Source organism: Melospiza melodia, chromosome 25 (genome assembly GCF_035770615.1).
Source record: "Melospiza melodia melodia isolate bMelMel2 chromosome 25, bMelMel2.pri, whole genome shotgun sequence".
Classification (NCBI taxonomy): domain Eukaryota; kingdom Metazoa; phylum Chordata; class Aves; order Passeriformes; family Passerellidae; genus Melospiza; species Melospiza melodia.
This window is the reverse complement of record NC_086218.1, coordinates 10141921-10157689: the sequence shown is the minus strand read 5'-3', so window position 1 is coordinate 10157689 and position 15769 is coordinate 10141921. Positions and strand designations below refer to the sequence as shown.

At 67.0% G+C, this 15769-nt stretch overlaps 2 protein-coding genes and 1 long non-coding RNA gene across 6 annotated transcripts; 1 reads left to right on the top strand and 2 right to left on the bottom strand.

Annotated features, from left to right (window-relative positions):
- Window positions 1–1276: 1276 nt before the first annotated feature.
- UFC1 (ubiquitin-fold modifier conjugating enzyme 1) lies at window positions 1277–5115 on the bottom strand. Its single transcript, XM_063176403.1, has 6 exons — window positions 4993–5115; window positions 4186–4253; window positions 3137–3200; window positions 2977–3053; window positions 1943–2033; window positions 1277–1486 (listed from the first exon to the last, which is right to left on the bottom strand). The coding sequence occupies exons 1-6, from the start codon at window positions 5113–5115 to the stop codon at window positions 1415–1417; spliced, it is 495 nt and encodes a 164-aa protein (XP_063032473.1). The 3' UTR covers window positions 1277–1414.
- A 740-nt stretch (window positions 5116–5855) lies between these two features.
- Window positions 5856–7047, bottom strand: LOC134429276 (uncharacterized). The gene is made up of 2 exons (XR_010030566.1): window positions 6849–7047; window positions 5856–6353 (listed from the first exon to the last, which is right to left on the bottom strand). It is a non-coding gene; the product is annotated as an uncharacterized LOC134429276 (long non-coding RNA).
- A 2389-nt stretch (window positions 7048–9436) lies between these two features.
- LOC134429269 (mitochondrial import receptor subunit TOM40B-like) lies at window positions 9437–15043 on the top strand. 4 transcript variants are annotated; one of them, XM_063176398.1, is made up of 9 exons: window positions 9437–9543; window positions 9762–9829; window positions 9911–10003; window positions 10868–10969; window positions 11095–11170; window positions 12557–12679; window positions 13738–13814; window positions 13917–14019; window positions 14830–15043. In XM_063176398.1, exons 1-9 carry the CDS (start codon window positions 9456–9458, stop codon window positions 14967–14969), a joined length of 870 nt encoding a protein of 289 aa, XP_063032468.1. In that variant the 5' UTR covers window positions 9437–9455; the 3' UTR covers window positions 14970–15043. The 4 variants fall into 4 exon arrangements, with proteins under 4 accessions (XP_063032468.1, XP_063032467.1, XP_063032470.1 ...); XM_063176397.1 differs by having other exon boundaries at window positions 11065–11170; window positions 14830–15042; XM_063176400.1 differs by lacking the exon at window positions 12557–12679.
- The last annotated feature ends 726 nt before the right edge of the window (window positions 15044–15769 follow it).

Genomic DNA, 15769 nt, shown 5'->3' with positions numbered 1-15769 from the left:
CCTGCGGGGACAGCGACAGCACGGTGACAAGGTGGCGGGGTCGAGGGGGTGTGACAAGGGCGAGGGGAAGGGGCACCCACCTGCTCACAGCCCCCCGCGCCCGGCGGCCGGACACAGCGTCCCGTCGGCGGGGGCCCTGCGGGGACATCGGGGTCACCGGGGGGACACCCAGGATCGGGGGGACCCAAAGATGGGGGGATCCCAAAGCCTCGGGAGAAGCTCAAAACCTCAGGGGACTCCAAAGCCCGGGGGATCCCAAAGCTCAGGGGGAACACCAAAGATCGGGGGGATCCCAAAACTCGAGGGGACCCCAAAGCTCGGGGGACCCCAAAGCCTCGGGGGGATCTCAAAGCCTCGGGGGGACTCCAAAGCCTCGGAGGGATTCCAAAGCTCGGGAGGACCGCAAAGCTTTGGGGGACCCCAAAACCTCGGGGTACCTCAAAGCTCAGGGGGACACAAAGCTTGGGGGGACCCCAAAGCTCGGGCCCACCCGCAATCCCCGGGTCCCCCCAAAGCGGTTCCCGCACCCTCGGGCCCGCAGCTCCCCGCACCCCCCGGGGGCCCCCCCAAACCGGTTCCCGCACCCCCCGGACTCAGCCCCCCGCAATCCCGGGGTCCCCCCAAAGGGGTTCCCGGGCTCAGCCCCCCGCACTCCCCGGGGGTCCCCCCAAAGCGGTTCCCGCACCCCCCGGACCCCTCCCGGTGCCCCCATCACCCCCCGGCCCTCAGGGCCCCGCCCCCCTCTCCGGGCCCGGGGTTCCTCACCGGGGGTCTCCCCTGTGCTCCCCCCCCACCCCGGTTCCCCCCTCCCCTATCCCGGTACCCCCCTGAGGCGCTCCCGCTGCCCCCCCCATCATCCCGGTACCCCCCCGCCCCCCGGGGCCCTGTCCCGCACCCCCCGCCCGGCCCCGCCGCTCCCCTGGGGGGGGTGTCCGCTGTCCCCGAGCCCCCCCAGCCCCAAGTGCGGCCCCCCCTCGCCCCCCTGCGCCCCTCGGCGGGGTCGCCCCGCGGTCCCCCCGCACCTCCCGCGGGCCGCCATGGCAACAACTCCCGCCGCACCCGCCGCCATCTTTGTGCCTCCCTCCGCCGGCCCCGCCCCCGGCGGCCTCGCCGCTGGCTCTGCGCATGCGCCGCCCTCCCGGCCACGCCCACTCGCACCGCGCGTCGCCATGGAAACCGCGCGGCGTCTTAAAGGGGCCGCGACCCTCGCGGGTTTTTGGTGGGGGACACACAAATCCCCTCCGTGTCACCCCCAAAATAACAAACCGTCACTAAATCGGGGTTCAGCGTTTATTGGGGAGCAGCAGCGAAGCGGTGGGGAGGGGTGGCAGCAGCTGGGAGGGGAATGGGGGACCCCCAAGAGTGGGGGACCCCCAAAGTGGGGTGGGGGACCCCCAAGGTCCCCCCAAGTTGGTCACTTGTCCTTGTGCTGGATGAGGCCTTTGGAGATCAGGTCCGGGATCTCCACGGCCAGCCAGGGACCCAGCTGTGGGGACAGGGGTCAGTGGGGTGGGGACACCCCCAGAACGTGTCACCCCCCTCAGTGTCACACCCCAAGAACGTGTCACCCCCCCTTGGTGTCACCCCCCCAGAATGTGACAGTTCCCCTCAGTGTCACAACCCCAAGAACAGGTCACTTCCCCCTTGGTGTCACACCTGTATGGGCGTTACCCTCTCAGTGTCACCCCCCCCCACAGGTGTCACCCCCCCCCTTAGTGTCACACCCCCAGAATGGGTGACCCCCCCTCGGTGTCACCCCCTCTGTGTCACACCCCCCAGAAGGGTGATAACCCCCCCCCCACCGTGTCACACTCCCTCTATGGATGTCACCCCGCTCGGTGTCACAACCTGCCACCCCAAAATTCTGACAGCCCCCCCTCCAGTGCCACCCCCGTGCCCCCCCCTCCCCGGTGCCACCCCCGGTGCCCCCCCCGGTGCTCACCCCCAGTGCCATCAGGTGTGCCAGCCCGAACTTGGGCACGTTCCTGGCCCACAGGGGCTTGAAGTGGTCACTGAGGCAGATCTTACCCCCCCTGCGTGGGCATTGAGCTGTCAGAGCCCCCCCGGGACCCCCCAAAACCTTCCCGGGACCCCCCCCAATGACCCCAGAACCCCCTAAGCCCCCCCAAACCCCCCAAACCTCCCCCCTAAGCCCCAAAATCCTCCCCAGGATCCCTCCCAGAATCCCCCCAAGCACCTCAGACCCCCCCCAAAAACACCTCAAACCCCCCAGGATCCTCACAAGCTTCCCCCCCCAAGCCCCAAAATCCTCCCCAGGACCCCCCAAGACCCCTCTCAGACCCTCCTGAACCCCAGACTCCCCCCCAAACACCCCCAGGACCCCCGCAAACCCCCAAGTCCTCCCCAAGCCCACCCCCCAGGAACCCTCCAAAACACCTCAAAGCCCCCCCAAAACACCTCAAACCCCCTGGGGACCTCCCCCCAAAGCCCCTCAAACTCCCCCAAAAGCCCCTCAGATCCCCCCTCAGAACCCCCCAAGCCCCCCCTAGGACGCCCAAGCAACCCCCAGGAGCCCTCAAGCCCCCCAAAAATTCTCCCCCAAGCCCCAAAACCCTCCCCAGTACCCCCCACAGCACCCCCCTAGGACCCCCAAACCCTCCCCAAGACCCCTCCTGAGCCCCAGGACCCCCCAAACCCCCCCAGGACCCACCCCCAGCACCCCCAATCCCCCCCAAGGCCCCCAGGACGCCCCCTAAAACACCTCAACCCCCCCAGGGACCCCTCCCAAAGCCCCTCAAACCCCCCAAAAAGCTCCTCAGACCCCTCCCCAAGACCCCTCCTGAGTCCCAGGACCCCCCAAGCCCTCCAGGAGTCCCCCAGGACCCCCCCAAAACTCCTCCAAAACCCCCCCAAAACACCTCAACCCTCCCCGGGATCCCCCCCAAAGCCCCTCAAGCACCCCAAAAACGCCCTCAGACCCCCCCCAAGCCCCCCAGGACCCCCCATCCCCCTCACCGGTACATCTTGGCTGTTTTCCCGTCCAGCTCGGGGATGGCGATTTCGGGGGCGGTGCCCGGGTACGTCACCGGGATCTGGGGGGGCAGGGGAGGGGTCAGCACCCCCAAAACCCCCCTGAGACCCCCCCAAACCCCCCCCCCCGAGACCCCCTCCTCACCTCGAACTCGATGTTGAACTCGTACTTGAGCAGCTCGTGGATGTACCAGCACCTGCCCGACCACCTGGGGACACGGGGGGACCCTCAGTGACACCCCCTGAGACCCCCCCCAAAACACCTCAGTGACCCCGAGACCCCTCTGGGACCCCCCAAAACCCCTTAGTGACCCTCAGGACCCCCTCCCCAGTCCTCCAGACCCCCCCCCCCCCCCAAAAAAAAAACCCTCAGTGTGTGGGAACCAGCCAAGGATCCCCCTCAAAACCCCTCAGAGCCCCCCAGGACCCCCCCAAAAAACCCTCAGAGCCCCCCTAAAAACCCCTCAGACCCCCTTAAGACACCCCCAGGACGTCCTCAGACCCCCCCCAAAACCCCTCAGACTCCCCCTAAGGCCCTCCCAGGACCCCCTCAGTGTGGGGAAACCCCCCCAAAACCATTCAGACTCCTCCAGGACCCCCCCCCAAAAACCCTGGACCCCCCAAACCCCTCATAACCACCTAAGACACCCCCCCCCCAAAAAAACCTCTCAGTGTGTGGGAACCAGCCAAGGATCCCCCCCAAAACCCCTCAGAGCCCCTCCAAAAAACCCTCAGAGCCCCCCAAAACCCCTCAGTGTGTGGAAACCAGCCAAGGATCCCCCCCCCCAAAACCCCTCAGAGCCCCCCAAAACCCCTTCAGGACCCCCTTAGTGTGGGGTAACCCCCTCTGGGACCCCCCCAAAACCATTCAGATCCCTGCAGGAACCCCCCGAAAAAACCTCAGAGCCCCCCAAGACCCCTTCAGGACCCTCCCTAAACCCCCCCAAAACCCCTCAGACCCTCCCTAAACCCCTCAGAGCCCCCCAAAACCCCTCAGAGCCCCCCCCCCCCGCATCTCCGGGACCCCCCCGGTCACCGAGCAGCCCCCCCCAGGGCCCCCCAAATTCCCTCAAACCCCTCCCCCGGTGCTGGGACCTCGCCCCGGTCACCGGAGCAGCCCCGGGGGGGTTTGTGACAATCACGGGGGGTCCCGGTGTGACCGGGGGGGGGTCCCGGAGCCCCCTCTCCCCTTACCGGGTGCCCTCGGGGTTGGACTCCAGGCGGAACCAATCGGTGTCAGCCCGTTTGTTGTTCTCCACGTACTGCCGGGATACCGGGGGGGGGTCACCGGGACCGGGGGAGCGGTACCGGCAAGGGGGGGATACCGGGAGTGTCAAAGGGACTCATGGGGGACACCGGGGGGACAACGGGAGGATCGAGGGGGCACCGGGACACACCGGGAACGCCAGGGGAGACCGGAGGACACCGAGGGGTGACCGGGGAGATGGAACGGGGGACACCGGGACGGATTGAGAGACACCGGGGGTATCGAGGGGACTCATGGGGGGACACCGGGTGGGACAGGGGGACACCGGGGGGTGACAGGGAACACCGGGGGCACACAGGGAGTATCGAGAAGACACCGGGGGATACCGGGGGGACACCGGGAGTACTGAGGGGACACGGAGGGGGTGAAAAAGGACATCAAGGCGGGACACCGGCGGGATTGAGGAACACCGGGAGTATCGAAGGGACTCACGGGGGAACACCGGGTGGGACCGGGGGACACCGGGAGTACTGAGGGGACACGGAGGGGGTGAAAAAGGACATCAAGGCGGGACACCGGCGGGATTGAGGAACACCGGGAGTATCGAGGAGACACCGGGGGACACCGGCGTGGACATGGGGGTGGTCTGGGAGATGGAGGGAAGCAGCGGAGGGACACCGCAGCGACACCGCGAGGGGAAAACCGGGAGGGATTTGAGACACCGGGAGAGCCCCGAGACGGAACGGAAGCACGGCCAGGCGGCATCCGTGAGGGGAGGAACGCCACGCACGCACCTGGATGAGCGCCCGGTACTCCTCTCGCAGCCGCTCGGCCCAGCCCTCGCGGTCCCTCGGCCCCGCCGGTGCCCGCAGCAGCGGCAGCTCCGCCACCGCCCGCCGCGCCGCCGCGTCCGCCATGGCCGGGCCCCGCCATGCCGCCCCGCCGGAAGTGACGTCACGCCGCCACCCCGGCACGGCGCGGCCATCTTGTCTACGGGAGTGGCGGGCGCTGTGACGTCATCGCCGCCATCTTGGGTTAGGGCGCGCCCGGTGCGTGAGGCGGCGCCGCCATGTTTAGTGAGGGCAGAGAGGAGAGGAGAGGAGGTGGGCGGGGCTTGGCTGAGGGGGCGGCACCCACAGCCAAGGGACCGCCCCCTCCTCAGAGACCCCCCCCACAGCAACGGGGACCCCCCCTAAAGAGCAATGGGGACCCTCGACAGTCTCAGGGACCCCCCCATAGCAGCAGAGACCCCCCCCCAAACAGCGACAGGGACCCTCTGACAGGTCCAGGGACCCCCCCCCCACACAGGCCCAGGGACCCCCCCCATAGCAGCAGGGACCCCCCCCAAACAGCGACAGGGACCCTCTGACAGGTCCAGGGACGCCACCCCACAGGCTCAGGGACCGCCCCCTCCTTAGAGAACCCCCCAACAGGGACAGAGACCCCCCGCAAACAGCGGCGGGGACTCCCCGACAGGCCCAGGGACACCCCCCCTGCAACCGGGACCGCCCTCAAAACCCCAAGGAACCCCCAACAGCCACAGAGACCCCCCCCAAACAGCAATGGGGACCCCCCTCAAAGCCCCATGGTCCCCCCAGCCCAAATGACACCCCCACAGCCCCAAGGACCCCCCAGCCCCAATTCCAAAGACACGGGGGGATGTTCAGGGCTTTATTTGGGGGTCTTGGGGGATCTCAGGGCTGCGTCTGGGCCCATCCTGGGGGTCTCAGGGCTGTCTCGGTATCCATGTGGGGGTCTCAGGGCCATATTGGGGTTCGTGTGGGGGTCTCAGGGCTGTATTTGGGAACCGTGGGGGGGCTCTCAGGGGGTCTTTGGGCTGTTTTGGGGTCCATGCGGGGGTCTCGGGGCTGTGTCCAGGCCCATCCTGGGGGTCTCAGGGCTCAGTCCAGGTCCATGTGGGGCTCTCAGGGGTGTCTCCCCGGGGGTCTCGGGGCTCTCAGGGGGTCTCAGGGGTATCCCCCGGGTGTCTCGGGGGGTCTCGGGGGTGTCTCCCCGGGGGTCTCGGGGCTCTCAGGGGGTCTCGGGGGTCTCGGCCCGGCGCAGCCCCAGCAGGGACGAGAACAGCCCCAGCACGTTGTTCTGCAGCTCCCGGGCCAGCGGCTCCAGCTGTTTGTTAGCGCGCTCCAGGTACAGCCTGGGGGGCACCGGGGGGGTCAGCGGCCATGGGGAGGGGTCCCAGAGAGGGGAGGGGTCTGGGGAGGGTCACGGGAGGGGTCTCGAGGAGAGGATGGGGTCCCAGAGAAGGGAGGGGTCCCGGGAGGGTCCCGAGGAGGGGTCTCGGGAAGGGAGGGGACAGGACGGGTCCTGGGCAGGGGTCAGGGGAGGGGTCCCAAGTGAGGAGGGGTCCCAGGAAAGGAGGGGTCTCAGGGAGGGTTCCGGAATTGGGGAGGGGTCCCGGGCAGGGTTCTGGAATTGGGGAGGGGTCCCGGAATTGGGGAGGGGGCCAGGAATGGGGAGAGGTCCCAGGGAGGGTTCTGGAATGGGGAGGGGTCCCGGGGCAAGGGTCCCGGGGAGAGTCCCGGAATTGGGGAGGGGTCCCGGGAAGGGTTCTGGAATTGGGGAGGGTTCTGGAATTGGGGAGGGGTCCCGGGTGGGGTCCCGGAATTGGGGAGGGGTCCCGGTGCCGTACCCGGCCTGTGCGCGCAGCTCCTGGGGCCGCAGCTGCGGGGGCAGCTCTCTGCTCACCAGCTCGCTCAGGCTCTGCAGCTGCCGGCTCAGGAAATCCGCGCTGCCCGCCGCCTCCTCGGGACCCTCCGCGGGCTCCCCCGGCCCGTCCTGCCCGGGCAGCGCGGCCCCGGGGCGGGCGGCGAGCAGCAGCAGCAGCAGGGCCAGCACCGGCAGCGGCATGGCTGCGGGACGCCGCGGGGACACCGCGGGGACAGGTGGCACTTGTGTCCCCAGGGAGATGCCAGCCCCATCCCATCCCAGCCCCACAGAAACTTCCAGCCTCATAAAAAATTCCAGCCCCATAGAAACTTCCAGCCCCATCCCAGGGATCCCATCCCATCCCATCCCTGCCCCATAGAAACTTCCAGCCCCATCCCACCCCATTCCTGCCCCATAGAACCTCACGACCCCATCCCAGGGATCCCATCCCATCCCAACCCCACAGAAAATTCCAACCCCATCGCATCCCATCCCAACCCCACAGAACCTTCCAACCCCATGGAAACTTCCAGCCCCATCCCAACCCCACAGAAAATTCCAACCCCATCGCATCCCATCCCAACCCCACAGAACCTTCCAACCCCATGGAAACTTCCAGCCCCATCCCATAGATCCCATCCCATCCCATAGAAACTTCTACCCCACAGACACTTCCCTCCCTATAGAAACTTCCAGCCCCATCCCATCGATCCCATCTCGTTCCAGCCCCATAAAAACTTCCAACCCCATAGAAACTTCCAGCCCCATCCCATCCCTGCCCCATAGAAACTTCCAGACCCATCCCACCCCATCCCAACCCCATAGAAACTTCCAGCCCCATCCCATCAATCCCATCCCATAGATCCCATCTCACCCCATTCCAGCCTCACAGAAACTTCCAACCCCACAGAAACTTCCAGCCCCATCCCATCCCAGTGTCCCCAGTGTCCCCACCCGGCCCCACACTCTGCTCCCCCCTTATCCCACCCCAAAAACGCCCCCAGCCCCTCACCCCAATCCCTGCCCTACTCCCAAATCCCAGTCCCAGCCCCAAATCCCAATCCTGACCCCTGATCCCAATCCTGATCCCAGTCCCCAATCCCACCCTCAAATTCCAATCCCCTGTCCGTGTCCCAGCCCCAAATCTCGATCCTGTTCCTTCACCTCAATCCCTGTTCCTGCCGCACACCCCAAACCCAACCCTAAATCCCAATCTCAGCCCCAAACCCCAACCCCAAATCCCAGTCCTGACCTCACACACCAATCCCAGCCCCAAATTTCAATCCCTGTCCCTGTCCCACTCCCAGCCTCAAATCCCAATCCTGAGCCCACACCCCAATCCTGATCCCAAATCCCAATCCTTGGCCCCCAAATCCCAATCCTGAGCCCAAATCCCATTCCCTGCCCCAAATCCCAATCCTGATCCCACACCCCAATCCCTGTTCCTGCCCCACACCACAATCCTGATCCCAAATCCCAATCCTTGCCCCCCAAATCCCAATCCTGATCCCACACCCCAATCCCTGTTCCTGCCCCACACCACAATCCTGATCCCAAATCCCAATCCCAGCCCCAAATCCCAATCCTTGCCCCCCAAATCCCAGTCCCAACCCCACAGCCCAGCCCCTGCCCTACTCCCCAATCCCATCCCCACACCCCAACCCTGATCCAACACTCCAATGCCGACCCCAAATCCCAATCCCAGCCCCAAATCCCGACCCCAAATCCCAATCCCAGTCCCTGTCCCCTCCTGTCCCCTGCTGTCCCCTCACCTTTCCGGTGTCGCTGAAGGTTTGGGGTCTCCCCTCCCCCGGCCCCGTTTTTATCCCGATCCCGCCCCCCCGGGCAAACACGGCGGGGCCGAGGGGCAACGCGGGGGGGGCCCTGTCCCCTGCTGTCCCCTGCTGTCCCCTGCTGTCCCCATGGGCCGAAGGTTGTCGCCGCGGTGTCACCGACCCCCACCGGGCTGGGGACACGGGGGCAAAGGGCGGGGGTGGCACCGGTGACAAAGGTCAGAGTCCCCCCGGTCACTGCGGGGATGGGGACAGGGCAGGGGACACGGGGGGGTGGCGCGGGGAGGGGACAGTGGGGTGATGGCGACAGAGGGGACACGGGGAGGGGACACGGAGGGGTTCAGATTTGGGGACACGCAGGGGTTTGGGGACAGTGGGGATTTGGGGACACGCGGGGGTTTGGGGACACACAGGGATTTGGGGATTTGGGGACACGCGGGGGTTTGGGGTCACACAGGGATTTGGGGATTTGGGGACACGCGGGGGTTTGGGGACACACAGGGATTTGGGGATTTGGGGATTTGGGGACACGCGGGGGTTTGGGGACACACAGGGATTTGGGGATTTGGGGACACGCGCGGGACAGGAGGGTGGCGCGGAACGCTCCCGCTACGGAACATCGCCGCTCGGGTCCAGGTTGCCGGAGGGGTCGCATTCCGGCGCGGCCCCGCCCTCCCCGCTTGGCCAATGGGCAGCTCCCGTTGCCCGCAGCCAAGATGGCGGCGGCGCCCCCCCTGAAGGCGCTCCGGGCGGCGCCGCCCGCGATGGCGGCGGCCGGCGGGGGCCCGTGAGGGGCCATGGGCAACGCCGAGGGCCGGGCCCCGCGCCGGGCCCAGCCCCGCGGCAACCCCGGCAGCTTCGATGAGCTGCACCGGCTCTGCAAAGGTGCGGGGACGGGGACGGCGGGGGGACAGCGGGGCTGAGGGGACAGAGGGGCTGAGGGGACACCGGAGAGCCCCGGGGTCAGGGGACACCGGGGTGAGGAGGGGACAGCGGGGCCATGGGGACAGTGGGGGTGGCAGCTGTGTCCCCAAAACGGGGCTGTGGGTGTCACCTGGGGGGTGACAGCCGTGTCCCCAGGGGTGACAGCCGTGTCCCCCCAGAGGTGTTCCCGCCGCAGATGGAGGGGGTGAAGCTGATCGTCACCAAGACCCTGAGCAGCCACTTCCAGGTGGGGCAGGGGACACCTGGGGACACCTGTGGGATGCCCCCTGCGCTGTCCCCGTCCCTGTGACCGTCCCTGTCCCCGCAGGTGACACACACGGTGCACATGAGCACCCTGGGCCCCTCCGGCTACCGCTTCAACGCCACCTTCGTGGGGGACCGCCAGCTGGGGCCCACCGAGGTGACAGCGCGGGTGCCACCGGCCTGGGGGGTGGCAGCGGGGTTGGCACGGGGGTCATTGTGGCCATCTGTGACCCCAGGTGGCCCCAGGGTGGTTGGTGACCCTGTACACTGGGTGGCCCTGGGGTTGTTGGTGGCCTTGGGGTCACTGGTGGCCCTGGGGTCATTGATGGCCTCGGGGTCTTTGGTGGCCTTGGGGTGGTGGGTGACCCCAGGGTGGCCGGTGCCCTCAGGTCCTTGGTGGTCTTGAGGTCACTGGTGGCTTCAGGGACATTGGTGGCCCTGGGTGATCCTGAGGTCATCGGTGACTTTGGGATCATTGGTGACTCTGGATAGTCCCAGGTGTCCCTGTAGGTGTCCCTGTGCCACACCATGCAGTCCCCAGGTGTGTCCCATCCTCTGGCCCCTATCCCTGTGTCCCCATCCCCTGTCCGTGTCCCCAGGTGTCCCTGTTCCCCTGTCCCCCATCCCCTGTCGCTGTCTTGTGTCCCTGTCCTCTGTTCCCCTGTCCCTGTCCCCATCCCTGTGCTGTCCCCAGGTGTTCCCCTGTCTGCTGTCCCTGTCCCCATTCCCTGTCCCAGTCCCTGTGTCCCCATCCCTGTGCTGTCCCCAGCTGTCCCTGTCCCCATCCCTGTGCTGTCCCCAGGTGTTCCTCTGTCTCCATGCCCTGTGCTGTCCCCAGGTGTTCCCCTGTCTGCTGTCCCTGTCCCCATTCCCTGTCCCCCTGTCCCCATCCCTGTGCTGTCCCCAGGTGTTCCCCTGTCCCCATTCCCTGTCCCCATCCCTGTGCTGTCCCCAGCTGTCCCTGTCCCCATCCCTGTGCTGTCCCCAGCTGTCCCTGTCCCCATCCCTGTGCTGTCCCCAGGTGTTCCCCATGCTGCTCGGGGACATGGACAGCAGTGGCAGCCTCAATGCCCAGGCCCTGCACCTGCTGGGCGACCACCTCCGTGCCAAGGCCGTGTTCCAGGTGAGCCGGGGGTGCCACACCCGTGCCAGCCCCTCCCCGCCCGTGCCCCGGTGCCACCAGCAGCGCCGTCCCCGTCCCCTGTCCCCTGTCCCCAGACACACCAGGCCAAGTTTGTGACGTGGCAGTTCGACGGCGAGTACCGGGGCGAGGACTGCACGGCCACGCTGACCCTGGGCAACCCCGACCTGCTGGGGGGCTCCGGTGAGTGCCAGCCCTGGGGACACTGGGGACACTGGGGACACTGCTGAGGCTGTGCCCGGCCCTGGGGACACTGGGGACACTGGGGACACTGGGGACACTGCTGAGGCTGTGCCTGATCCTGGGGACACTGGGGACACTGGGGACACTGCTGAGGCTGTGCCCGGCCCTGGGGACACTGCTGAGACTGTGCCTGACCCTGGGGACACTGGGGACACTGGGGACACTGCTGAGACTGTGCCAGCCCTGGGGACACTGCTGAGACTGTGCCTGATCCTGGGGACACTGGGGACACTGGGGACACTGCTGAGACTGTGCCAGCCCTGGGGACACTGGGGACACTGCTGAGACTGTGCCTGACCCTGGGGACACTGGGGACACTGGGGACACTGCTGAGACTATCCCAGCCCTGGGGACACTGGGGACACTGGGGACACTGCTGAGGCTGTGCCTGACCCTGGGGACACTGGGGACACTGGGGACACTGCTGAGGCTGTGCCTGACCCTGGGGACACTGGGGACACTGGGGACACTGCTGAGGCTGTGCCCGGCCCTGGGGACACTGGGGACACTGGGGACACTGCTGAGGCTGTGCCCGGCCCTGGGGACACTGGGGACACTGCTGAGACTGTGCCTGATCCTGGGGACACTGGGGACACTGCTGAGACTATCCCAGCCCTGGGGACACTGGGGACACTGCTGAGACTGTGCCCAGCCCTGGGGACACTGCTGAGGCTGTGCCTGGCCCTGGGGACACTGGGGACACTGCTGAGGCTGTGCCTGACCCTGGGGACACTGCTGAGACTGTCCCAGCCCTGGGGACACTGGGGACACTGCTGAGACTGTGCCTGACCCTGGGGACACTGCTGAGACTGTGCCCAGCGCTGTGTGACCCTGGGGACACTGCTGAGACTGTGCCCAGCGCTGTGTGACCCTGGGGACACTGCTGAGACTGTGCCCAGCGCTGTGTGACCCTGGGGACACTGCTGAGACTGTGCCCGGCCCTGTGTGACCCTGGGGACACTGCTGAGACTGTGCCCAGCCTTGCCCAGCCCCGGCCCCACCCTGGGGACACCACCCAGCCCCACCCGGCCCCACCTGCCCCAGCCCCACCCTGGGGACACAGCCCCAGCCCCGCCCTGGGGACACTGCCCTGGCCCAGTCCAGCATTGTCTGACCCCACCCTGGTCCCACCTTGGGGACACAGCCCCAGTCCCACCTTGGGGACACAGCCCCGGCCACGCCTGGCCCCACCCCAGGGACACCGCCCTGCCCCAGCCAGCCCCAGCCAGCCCCGGGGACATCGCCCCGGCCCCGCCCCGGCCCCGCCCCACTCAGCCCCGCCCCAGGGTCCCGTCTGAGGCGTGGCTGTCGCCGCTGTCCCCGCAGTGATCGTGGTGGCACATTTCCTGCAGAGCGTCACCGCCCGCCTGGTGCTGGGCGGGGAGCTCGTGTACCACCGGCGGCCCGGCGAGGAGGGAGCCATCCTCACCCTGGCCGGGAAATACTCGGGTACGGACACCCGGGGACACCCGGGGACACCCGGGGACACCTGGGGACACCTGGGACACATTGGGGACAGATAGAGACAGATGGGACACCTGGGGACACCAGGGGACAGAGGGGACACACTGGGGACAGATGGGGATGGATGGGGACAGTGGGACAGGTGGAGACAGCTGGGGATGCCTGGGGACAGCTGAGACACCTGGGGGACACCTTGGTGACACATTGGGGACAGATGGGGACAGATGGAACACCTGGGGACACTGGGGACAGAGGGGACACACTGGGGACAGATGGGGACAGATGGGACACCTGGGGACACCAGGGTACTAATGGGACACACTGCAGACAGGTGGGACTGATGGGACACACTGGGGACAGGTGGGGACACATTGGGGATAGATGGGGACACAGGGACTGATGGGGACAGATGGGGACAGATGGGACACACTGGGGACACCAGGAGACAGAGGGGATACCTTGGGGACACAGAGACAGATGGGACTGATGGGGACAGATGGGACACACTGGGGACACAGGGACAGATGGGACTGATGGGGACAGATGGGACACCTTGGGGACAGATGGAGACATAGGGGACACACTGGGGACATAGGGACAGATGGGACTGATGGGGATGCCTGGGGACAGAAGGGACACTGGGGACCGATGGGACAGATGGGGGTGGCTGGGGATGCCTTGGGGACACCAGGGACAGTTGGGGACAGATGAAACTGATAGGGACAGCTGTGGACAGATGGGGACAGCTGGGACAGATGGGAACACCTGGGGATAGCTGGGTCACCTGGGGATGCCTTGGGGACATCTCAGGGACACCTGGGGGACATTTCAGGGACATCTTGAGATTCCTGGGTGTGCTTCAGGGACACCTGGGGACACCTGAGACACCTGGGGACAGCTGGGGATGCCCTGGGGATATCTGAGGACAGCTGGGAACACCTTGGGGACACTTGGGGATGCCTTGGGGATACCTGAGGACACTTGGGGACCCCTGGGGACACTTGGGGACCCCTGGGGACGCTGTCTCTCTCTCTCTGTTGCAGCCCCGAACTGGGTGACAACGCTCAACGTGGGCTATGGGGGCGCCCATGCCAGCTACTACCACCGGGCCAACGAGCAGGTGCGTGTCCCCTGCTGTCCCCACTGTCCCCCCTGCTGTCCCCGCTGTCCCCGCTGTGATGTCCCCGCTGTCCCCACTGTGATGTCCCCGCTGTCCCCACAGGTGCAGGTGGGTGTGGAGCTGGAGGCCAACACGCGTTTGCAGGAGAGCACCTTCACCTTCGGCTACCAGCTCACCCTGCCCGGGGCCAACGCCGTCTTCAGAGGTGGGCACTGTCCCCTTGGTGTCCCCTTGGTGTCCCCTTGGTGTCCCCTTAGTGTCCCCTCCTGGCCACTGGCACCTGCCAGGGGCACTCAGTGTCCCTGTGCCACCTGCCTGTGGCGCTCAGGTGTCCCCACTGTCACCTGGCGCTCAGGTGTCTCTGCTGTCACCTGCTGGGGACCTGCTTAGGTGTGCCCTCTGTCACTTGCCAGTGGCGTTCAGGTGTCCCTATGCCACCTGCCGGTGTCACTCAGGTGTCTCCGTGTCCCCTCCCAGTGTCATTCAAGTGTCCCCACTGTCCCCTGACGGTGTCACTGAGGTGTCCCCGTGTCCCCAGCTGGTGTCACTGAGGTGTCCCTGTGTCCCCTGCCAGTGTCACTCAGGTGTCCCCATGTCCCCTGCCGGTGTCACTCGGGTGTCCCCGTGCCCCCTGCCAGTGTCACTCAAGTGTCCCCACTGTCCCCTGCCAGTGTCACTCAGGTGTCCCTGTGTCCCCAGCTGGTGTCACTGAGGTGTCCCTGTGTCCCCTGATGGTGTCACTGAGGTGTCCCTGTGTCCCCTGCTGGTGTCACTCAGGTGTTCCCACTGTCACCTGGCACTCAGGTGTCCCCGTGTCCCCTGCCGGTGTCACTGAGGTGTCCCTGTGTCCCCTGCCAGTGTCACTCAGGTGTCCCCATGCCCCCAGCCGGTGTCACTCGGGTGTCCCTGTGCCCCCTGCCGGTGTCACTCAGGTGTCCCTGTGTCCCCTGCCGGTGTCACTGAGGTGTCCCCGTGTCCCCTGACGGTGTCACTCAGGTGTCCCCTGTCCCCGCAGGGCTCCTGGACAGCAACTGGAGCGTGGGGGGTGTCCTGGAGAAGAAGCTGCCGCCGCTGCCGGTGACGCTGGCGCTGGGAGCGTTCCTGAACCACTGCAGGAGCCGCTTCCACTGCGGCTTCACCGTCACCGTGGGATGAGCCCGGGGACAGGGACAGCAGGGACAGCAGGGACAGGACAGGGGGGACAGCAGGGACAGGACAGGGGGGACGGCAGGGACAGCAGGGACAGCAGGGACAGGACAGGGGGGATGGCAGGGACAGCAGGGACAGGACAGGGGGGACGGCAGGGACAGCAGGGACAGCAGGGACAGCAGGGACAGGACAGGGGAGACGGCAGGGACAGCAGGGACAGGACAGGGGGGATGGCAGGGACAGCAGGGACAGGACAGCAGGGACAGCAGGGACAGGGACAGGGGGGACGGCAGGGACAGCAGGGACAGGACAGGGGGGACAGCAGGGACAGCAGGGACAGGACAACGGGGAGGGGACAGAGGGGACAGCACAGCAGGGACAAGACAACATGGATGGCAGGGATGGGACAGGGGATAGAACAGAGGGGACAGCAGGGACAGGGGACAGGACAGCAGGGACAGGGATGGGACAGGACAGCGGGGACAGGGGACAGCAGGGACAGGACAGAGGGACAGCACAGCAGGATAGCAAGGACAGTGGGGATGGGACAAGACAGTGGGGACAGCAGGGACAGTGGGGACAGCACAGCAGGGACAGCACAGCAGGGACAGGACAGAGGGGACAGCAGGGACAGCACAAGTGGGGACAGCGTGTGGTGGCACTGTCCTGCTCAGGGAGCTGCCAGGCCGGGCCGTGCAGGTGCCACAGGGACAGCGGGGACACGGCGGGCTGGGGACAGCGAGTGACAGCGCCACGGGGGTGGCTGGGGGTCCCCGTTGTCCCCAGTGCCACCTCCTGGGGGTGGC